Source organism: Cygnus olor, chromosome 2, assembly GCF_009769625.2.
Source record: "Cygnus olor isolate bCygOlo1 chromosome 2, bCygOlo1.pri.v2, whole genome shotgun sequence".
Taxonomy (NCBI): domain Eukaryota; kingdom Metazoa; phylum Chordata; class Aves; order Anseriformes; family Anatidae; genus Cygnus; species Cygnus olor.
In genome coordinates this window covers 137822121-137831856 of record NC_049170.1, presented here as the reverse complement: position 1 = coordinate 137831856, position 9736 = coordinate 137822121, and the positions used below count along the sequence as shown (strand labels likewise).

At 44.4% G+C, this 9736-nt stretch overlaps 1 protein-coding gene across 2 annotated transcripts in view; it reads left to right on the top strand.

The window, feature by feature from the left end:
• The first annotated feature begins 673 nt into the window (after positions 1-673).
• Positions 674-9736, top strand: part of NIPAL2 (NIPA like domain containing 2) — a 54224-nt gene continuing 45161 nt past the window's right edge. For both annotated transcript variants that reach the window (XM_040546624.1, XM_040546623.1), the window contains exon 1: positions 674-1011. In XM_040546624.1, the coding sequence (XP_040402558.1) occupies positions 934-1011 (78 nt within the window). In that variant the 5' untranslated portion in view covers positions 674-933. The remainder of the gene's footprint in view (positions 1012-9736) is intronic.

The window sequence follows — 9736 nt, the reverse complement described above, 5'->3', positions numbered from 1 at the left end:
CTTCTACCTAACAGCAGGACAAAACTCTGCTGTAGCAGATGGTACAAGAACTACCCCCCGGGCCTCGTCTGTTACAGAAATTGTCAGGGCTTTGGACATTTTCAAGCCCAGCTGACCAACATCCCAATGCTTCCAAGGTAGAGCATCGTATGAGCCCTCTAGATAAACAAGCAGTTATCCTGTCCAGAGCCTGAAGATGTGATGGCTTAATTTTTGCTTTCTGTGTTTCTTTAGAAGCCCATTTCTGTCCCAGAGTGTAACTCTGCCAAGCTCCTATCTGACTAGCTCCTAATCTCCCATTTAGGGAGCTTTTCTGGTTGTTTTCCTCAGGAGAGCTTAAGTGATTAAATCAAAACTAACTGAATGAATGGATAAAGCCACAGATTGGAAACAAACCCATTGCCTGAAATCTCTGCAAAGAAGCTATTCAGGAAATGTCTATGAGTAAAGAATGCATGACAGAAATAAGAATTTATGCAAGTGACTATATGAATATGGAAACAACAACTTCCAGCTCTTGTAACCTATCCGTGAGGAGTGAATAATTTGGCCATTGAGATTTAGGCATTGATTTGAAGGAGTTAAATTCCCAGGCTGCCTTTTAAGAGCAGGGTGGGGCATTGGGGAAGTCAGAGAGGGAGGAAAAAAAAAAAAAAAAAAAGTAGAAAGGCACCTGAGTGCCCTGGTAAGAAGCAGTGAAACTGCTGACAAATTCCCCTTCCTCTGCTATGCACCCTGATGTAAATCTTCCCCAGCTGAGGGTCTCCTGTTGCCCCCGGCCGTGCAGCACCTCTCTGCGCACCCCTGGGTGCAGGGTGACCCACAGGCACAGCCTTGCCCACACCAGGAAGCGAGTGCCACGTCCTCGTCTTGCTCGCCTCTGCTGCCAGCCACCTGTCCCCGCTGGTGTGACAGGGGGCTGAGGGCAGGGACATGGGCATCCTCCCTGTTTCGGAGCAGAATGTGTTCTTTGAGGGGCCCCTCTCTGGCCCCTGGTACAGCAAGCACAAGGTAAGTGCCGTGCAGCACCAGGAGGAACAAGAGGACTCAGGGAGAGCAGGAAATCATTTCAGCCTCTCCCCACAGTCCGCTGAAGAGCCCCTTCCTGCACCCCTTTGCTGCTAGCACCTGCTCCTTCTTCATCCCAGGCCTCCTTGGCTTCCCCCTGCAAATAGCCGTGTCTGAGCACTAACAGGGTAGGGAGCTGTGCTGCTCTGTGCTACAGCATCGCTGGTGTCTGCCAGCAGTGTTTCTGTAGTTGTCAGTGCTGACAATGTATTTGGTATTTGGGCGACTGCAAAGCAGAGATTGAAGCGGCCTCCGAGAACTAGCAAGTTGAAGCATCTGCTAACAATAAAAATGAATTGGAGGCTGATTAAACCCTTTACCTCTTCCCTGCTTTTTGCTTCACAAAGTAGGAGGCATGGCAGGATACTCAACATTCTTGTTCTTTGCAGCATAAGAAGCAAACCGCTTTTTTATGATGCAAAGTATTGGTATAAATTGTGCATAAAATGGCTTGGGAGTAACTGCTCTCCTTTCCCTGTGAGCAGCACAGTAGCAGGTCGTAACTCAGGTAGAGTCCCCAAAACCTTCCCCTCTGGACTCTGCATGTGCTACTGGCGGGATATCCAGGTGGCAGGAGGCATCTCTCAGCCTCAGAGGAAAGGAAAACTCTGAAATCCTGTGCCTAAGCCCCTGGAGCTGCAGCACTCCTGCCTGATGGCTGATTGAGATGCTTCTGGAAACCAGAGCTGGGGTCTCTTATGGAACAAGAATTGGGAGCCAGGGGTTAGTGAAGGCTTGGGAATTAGGGCCCTGGGTCTTGGAGTGCTTGCAGAGCTGATGGGGAGCCCCGTGACACGGGTCCCTTGTCATGGAGACACCTGCCTGCACGTCATGATGAGGTTATACTTTTGCTTGCAAAACATCCTAGCCCTACTCCTGTACTTCTTGGGGTGATTGCATGAGGATTGCTATTTTTTAAGCATGGTAGTTTTCTAATTCTGGTTTTCTGTGCTTTCATTTACCTGCAGAGTTAAGGTTTTGGAGTAGGCAATGGGTAACTACAGGCCGTATACTGCTACCGACCTTTATCTTCCCAAGAGTTAGCTTCTTCTCTACACTCTCATTGTGACATTTTATGTATTTGGATATATCAGAAACCATTTCTTTCCTCCACTCCTGGCAAATGGACTGTCCTGGCTGTGTCTGTGGTTTGAGCCCAGTTTCAGGTTTGCAGGCAGAGGCTCTGTCCCTTCCCTTGTTCCTGGGGTTGTTTTGTCCACTTGGTTCGGTTTTGAAGGGGAGCTGTTTGTTTTCTACCTCTGCCAGAAATGATAACCGTGCCAGCTCTCATCTGCCTGGAAATGTCCCAGGAAAGTGGAGGTGAATTGCTTTCGTGGGCAGCATTTTTTGGCCCTTTCAGACCCATGAGCTATCAGGAGGTGTAAGAGAGAGAGCCCCGTGCAAGAGCCCTCAGACACAAGAGGCTTAGCATGGCTGCTGGTCACAGCTGTCCTTGTGCCATGTGGGCATCAGGGACATCCACATGGGCCTGGCAGACCTAACACGTTAGGAAAGTCCGTGGCACTACAGTAAGCCCTAAATGATGGCTGTAAACGTGCAGCTCCCCGGAAGAAGCTAAAGTGCCTGTGTGCACGTAACTGCAGTGTAACGCCTGCTTGTGCTGGCATTACTTTTTATTTTTCATCAGGGTTATTCTCCTGTTGGATCTCTGATCAAGCTTATCGATCCTAGCTGTTGGCACAAGGGTAGCAGGGGGAATGCGTGGTCATGGGGCAAAGGGTGGAGGTGGGACTTCTCCTTAGCATCAGCATGGGCAATGCTTGTTTGATGCCGTTCGAGCCTCAGCTCTGAGAGCCTTCCCTGCCTCAGCCCCGTATCGTGTGCTGTGAGGCATAGACGTGTTTAATGATGTAGTAAAATCTGATGAAATATGTACTTAGTTACCTGAAGTATTTCCTGACAAACTAATATTACTGTAATATCTCGAGTCTGCTGGAGTAATGAACATAAGAAGCCGCCACATGTGGGTTTATTCTGCTTAATATAAAGTGTATGTAATTGCTTCAGTTTAATCCTTTTTTATTTCCCTCGGCACTTCTCAAAGATTGTTTATTTATTTCCAATACTATTGTTTATGGACAAAAACATTTTGCAAGATTAGTTGAGATTATTAACTACAATATTAATATTGGTTTGAATTTCTGTCAGAGGAGGAGAGAAGAGCTGGGTAGAAACAGCCAATGAAAGCTCAGAAGAAATTCTTCCTCCATAACTCAGTATTTCACACGGCTGTTGTGTGTTGTCACTGTGTGTGGTGGTTTAATTATGGAAGCTGAGCCTGCGAGGGAAATTAATTTCATTTCTGTGTCTTTTTCCTCCTTTGCCTGTCTCTCAATAAGCTTGGAGTTATTACTGGCTGCCCAGACACTCACCTCGAGAGGTAGTTTTATTTCGTGATTTTTGCTAATAAATCACTTTGGCTCTATCCTTGAGGTTTAAAACATTGACAGCTCCTTCAGACGGATTGGTGGCCTCCTGTCCCATGACAATATATCACCGTTTGTCACAGGCTGTCTGTGCAGGTGGCCAGTATGTGCAGCAAGGAAACCCAATCCTCGTGTGCTCAGATCAGCCAGCAGTGGTGCCTACCATCAGGTGCAAGGAGAAATCCCAAGGATTAAACACATCGCTGTGAGGCCTTTCCATGCTGCCTTCTGTCATATACATGAAAGCTAGATTTCATGTAAAGTGCCACAATTAAGGCTTTAGCTCATTCTGTTCAAGGAGGAAATCTTCAGTGCTCAACTCACCCCATGCTGCTGTGGGCTTGATGCAGCCACTTGGTGGCCTCAGCAAGGTGAAAACATGGGTTGATCCCAGAGGGAGCTGCCACCCTGGAGATGAAGATTATTTCTTCATTTCCCTTGGCTGAGGAAGCACCCCAGAACCAGTGAGAGCCTCTTCAGCTGGCACTTCCACCAGAGAAAACAGTTGTTAGAGCACGTCCTACAAGCATTCACCAGGATGCTTAAAGCACTTGAACAATGAAATTTCCAGCCGTGGTTTTCCCCTGCAAGAAGCAACCACCACACACTATCAGGCTATTCAAGTTGAAGGCAAATGATGCAAACCCTCCTATTTTTATTTTCCATTTCAAGTGTTTTGTAGTTGATTTTTTTTTTTTAATGTCCTTTTCCCAGTCTCTGTAGGATTCCTCATGCTGCAGCCTGGTCCCTGATAGACTGCAGATGTTAACTGTTTCAGGTTAACCGGTGAGCCAGTCCCTGAGGATGAGAGGAGTAGAAACAAACATGCCCTTACCCTGTTTTCTACTGCTGTACTCGTCTGTGAAGGCTCTGGTGGAAAGATTTCCTCCTACCCCATATTCTAAAACTGTTTGTTGAAAGCAAAGGTATCAAAACACTGACTCTGCTTCATCATATTATTCTTTACCTGTCAGGCTTCAGACTTCAGACAGTTTCAGTTTCCTTTACTTTGTTCAGTCTTTCAAATACAACTCTTCTTTGAATCAGTCATAGGGAACCCAAAAGTCAAAACTTATAGTTAAAAACCATTGCAACCGGTTGCTGACAGTGCTCCTGCCACCTGGATATCCATTCTGCCCTGCCAAAAACCAGCTGTCCCTGCAGAGGTAAAGATCCCAACATGTTTGGTGTGAAATGAGCACACAGCTTATATAAGCTGCAGTCTCCAGGTTAAAGGAGGATAAGATGCAGCGTGGGAACATATTAATTAGTCAAAGATAAGGGAAATAATGAGTGGTGAGCCTTACCCTTTGCTTGTCTCCCTTGCACTTGTACCATAGGCACGTTGGTGTGACTACAGCTCACAAATTCCTTAGGAAAATGTAACATTTTTCCTCTACTCACTGTAGGAAAAGTGGGAGCAAGACATGGGGCTGTTTAAGTCTTCATATAGGGGTGGTAGGGGATGGGGCAGCAGGTCTGGAGCAGATGCTATGGATGGGAAAATAGCCGAAAGACTGGAGGTAGCACTCAGTTTTCAGTCAGCCTGAGGAGTGACCTGATTATCTGGCTTCCAGCAGGCACTGCTCTGGGTCCCAGAACTGCCTAGTTTGCATTGCCGTGTTACTGGCAGGCCTCCGCCACCCTGCCAAGGCTGGAAGGAACCAGGGCCCTGCAGGCAGTTTCCCCGAAAGCCCAGCATGGCAGTGCTGGGCAGCAGTTTCAACTCCACATTTTGGGTTTAGGGCAGACAGATCCAAAGTGAACGGCACTGGTGGGAGAGCTCATCCCTCATCTTTTCTGGACATTTTCATCTCTTCAGCATTGCTGGTACAACTGCTTGAATGGATGCTTCCTAGCCTGACAGCCAACAGAAGACGGTGAGCAAAGCCATTTTACTTGGGCTGATGGCTGACGGTTCATTTTGACCAAAGCAACCTTGATAGCCTCCTCTGGGACACCTCACCTAGCACATTGCAAACTCAGCTGCGTTGAACCCCAGCTGTAGCTCTACGTAGTGCCTCTTTCCTGGTTCTCACTGGGTTATTTTTCCCAAATCTCAGGCTCTTTTCAATGCTTCCCCTCACATCTCTGTTATGGTAAAATGAGGTTTTGTTTTTTTCTGAGGACATTAAAGAACATGTGCATTTGTGGTGTTTTTTAATGACTGAGGAGACAGAGTTAAATAGAGGCTTCTTAGTTATGCTAATTTGTTTTAGGACATTTGAGAATGGTAATTTGGAATTTTCTAGGCAATAATAACGTTAAAAGGCTCATCATTTGTCAGAAAGACAAGTACAAAGAAACTCGAATCACAAAATTTACATATTCTGCCTAGTGCAGAAATTAGTTTTGCTTTGGACTGCTTCAAAATGGTATTTTACAGAAAGATTTGGGGTATAGTGCAGAGATTGTCAGATACCCAACTCAGCCCCCAAGTCGCAGAGCCTTAAAACAGGCACTGCCCATCAGCACAGTGATTCAGAGCAACAGAATCAGATTTACTCTGGAGCCAGTAGAGCAGAGTGAGTGCTCCTCTTCCCCTTGTTAGCACTGAGTAGGAAACACCAGCTACGGGATGAGTCTCGATCCCTACCCTACTTTGGAGGTGTCTGGCTCAGTGCAGTGCTTTGCCCTGCCCACCCCCAACCTGTAGAGTTTTCTGCAAATAATGGACTCAAAGTTAAATTGGCCACAGCTACTGTGTTGAGTTTGGTGTCTCACAGCCTTGCCTCAGAGTTGCAAGGTGAGGGAGGGTGAAGGTCTGGCTGCTCAAGCAAACACCAGTCTGCAAGTCAGATTTCATGAAGGTGCTGTGTGGATCTAAGACATCACTGCTGCCTGATGGGGTGGTGCTGCTCCCATCTTGAATCTGGGCTTCTGCTGTTTCACTTGCCTTAGTGCTCACTTGACTCCTTGGTGAGGCAGTTTGTTTGTCTAAATGGACAGGAAAATACAATTGATTTATTTATTTTTAAAATAAAAGTTCCCCTTTTCATAAAATTTTATGTGTGACAGTATGGGCCCTTACCATTTTGTGATCCAAAGAAGACTTTATTGCTCTCTGAAGCAGAGGTACGATGTTCACCTGCCTATGTTATGGTAGTCTGCTCTGAGCATCATAAAAATAGATATCTGAATCTTACCCTTACATGTCTTCATCAGTCTTCTGGGTCTGATTAACTCCTGTTTGAAAGAATCAAAAGAATCCCAGTGACTCAAGTAGAAATTTGACCAAAGTCAGAAAAATAAGGCTTTACAAAAATGAGCAAACACCAGAATGTGCACTTCAGTCATAAGGGAGGTGAAGACCTTTGGCTAACCTAACAACCAAAGGCTGTGATTATTCCATTTGGAGTTTTGGTGACATGTATAAACTGTTATGTTCATGTTTATAATGTCACCATGAATTGTCCCAGAAGAATGACATTTGTTAATGTGAACAGTTGGGAGATATGCTTTTCATTCTGTGACTAATCTGGACTTTGAAATGTACTGCCAGTGGCTTCAAAAGGCAGCCAGTTGGTGTGCGAATCAACGCCAGGCCTGGAGCAGAGATCCTAAGAAATATGGCAGGGATATTTGCAGAGTATGCTCAAAAGTAAATAATCAATATCAAACCAAACAGATGTGTGCTGCTTAAATTGAAGTTATACCAGTGTAACTCCGTTCTTCTCCATGATATTCACGGTTGATTTACGTCATCTAGGCTGGAAGCCTTGGCCTTGTTTGGTGACATGAACTGTTTTGTCCATAATGGGGAAATGAAGAGAGATTGTGGAACTGTGATAGACAGGAACCATGGGACTGTTGGAATTTAACACTTGGAAGAGGCACTCAGTGACTATCCAAGAGAAGGGCTATATTTCTCTCTGTATCCTGTGCTGTGTTCTGTGGAAGCAACCCTGTGGTGCAGAGGCCTATGGGGTGCTGGCCCACCATGCCGAGTGCAACTTCTGAAGGAAAACCCTCCCTGTTTGGAAGCACTGACTCACAGACAAGTAAATGCTGGCTGCTTGGACATGGCCACTTCTTGCTGGCTGAGGCAAAGTGGTAACACAGAAGTGTATCTCCTCTTGCAGGCAAGTCTAACTTGTTGACATTTAATCCCCTTAAACCAAATCAGCCTAATGGTAGCTAAAATCTACAGTATAGCTGTAGCTGGCATGCCCAATGATGTAACTGTTTTCCTCATCAAAATGAAGTCATTTTGTCGGCAGATATGGATTGCACTTGAAGCCATCAACAGCCAAGATATATGCACTGGAAAGAGGTTCCTGGGAAAAATAATCAAATGTGGGTTTTGTGTACATAACAGACTTGCACCCAGATAGTTAACTGTCAGTTGAAACCTGCTTTAAATTTCTGGGGCTCCAGCTAGGGAGTAAACAGATCCTGACTCCATTTACTTTGCTTTATAACTCTAACCTACTCTTTCTTGATCTCTCTGTCTCTCGTACAATTTTCTGCTTTGGACTTGTCATGAGCTTCTTGCATTTATTGACTTCTTATGACATTAATCTCTTTGCCTTTTTTCTCTCTAATTTAGTGACAATCTGTTGCTCCCTCCAGTGACTAAAGCACCTTGAACATTATCATTCAGTGTCTATGTTATCATGCAGCAATGACTCATCATGTCAAGATGATGGAGAGCAAGGCTTGTAGTGTCTGCAGAAGTTTCAGTCAAATAAAGAATAGCAGCTTTTATCTGACCAGGACTCTAGCTTCATTTCTTGGCTATAGATCAGAAGCTGCTAGGACAAACTAGAGTATTGTGTGGTTTACAAGAACATAAAGTTGATAGCATCTGATTTAGGACAAGGGTGCTCAGTACCCCTTCATTATTTTTTTTAATTCCTAAAAGGCAATGGACAGATTTTTTCTTCATAGGCCCCATCTCTATATTATGCCCTGTCAAGAAGAAATTGTCTTATTATTATATTCTATATTAATATTTAAATAGCAGAAAAAAACAGCAAGTTTTATATTTGGAGAATCCACATAAGCTGAAAGAATACTAACAACTAGGAGAAAATACTTTGAATCTCCTTATTTAAGTGCAAAGGAGAATTCTTCTTATCTCCTTATTTAAGTACAACAGAGAACATAAAAGGGTGATAAAAGTGCCTAGAAAGGATTATCCAGCTAAACTGACTTCTGTTTTCTGTAGCAGAAGGCAACAGTGCAATACATGTTTTGATTTCTTGTGAACTAGACACTTGCTCCGTATGCCAGCAACCCATCAGGAACTATGAAACGGTTCCCAATAATTTCAGTTGGGTTACAGTTCAAAGTAAAAGATCAAAATGCACAACTGTAATGTGTCACATGGAAACAGGAGGGAAAAATGAGGCCATTGCCTATATCTCAGGCCCCTGCAAAAAATTTTTGTATGAGGTCATTTCTCTAAGAAGTTTATTCATTATCATAATCCCCAGGCTTACATCTTACAGTTTTGACCAGAAGCATTTGTAAATTAAAAGCATCCAGTTGTGTTTGTGTGTGTATGTACCCACATACATGTGTGTGAATATTTTAGTGAGTGCAAGACCTCTTGTTTTAAATCATTGCTGATAATCCAGCAATTGTTCATATTTAAATGAAGGATGTTGCTAACCAGAATGTTCTGCCTTCTGGAGTCCAGTCCTGTTTTTTTTTTGCATTACAAGCTATCTGTAAATGATTAACACTCTGTGGAAATGAAACAAGGAGAGCCAAGTGCGTGAGGTGCAAGAAGGAAAGCAAGAACCTAATGCATAGCACCCCTTCTCTGCAGGAACAGCAGACTGGAAGGGCCTTTGGGCTGTCCATTCCCCTTCCACGTAAGTCACATAAGTCTTTTCCCGGATGGATCAAACTTCATTATAAATGCAGTTGAATCTCTTCTTTTTTCCCCTCCTGAATCATTACTCCTCTTTGGAAGTGTCCTCATCTCCAGCCCACATTTACCCCTGACCTATGTGTGTGACAATGGGGTTCAACAGTTGAGCATGCTCATGCAGGTTGTGACATGGGGGAGACTTTTTTGTGCACATTAACTGAAGGGTTAGTTATAGCTAACAAAGGATTAATTGAGATGGGCTGAAAGACAAGCCTACCTTTGTTGGAAAGTGGTGCTGGAGAGGTGCATGCTGGAAAAGGTATGCCATTGCACTTCTCCTCACAACTGACAATGGGAGATTTTCATACAAAAGTTCTTTTTTGGGTTTGGTAAATAATGT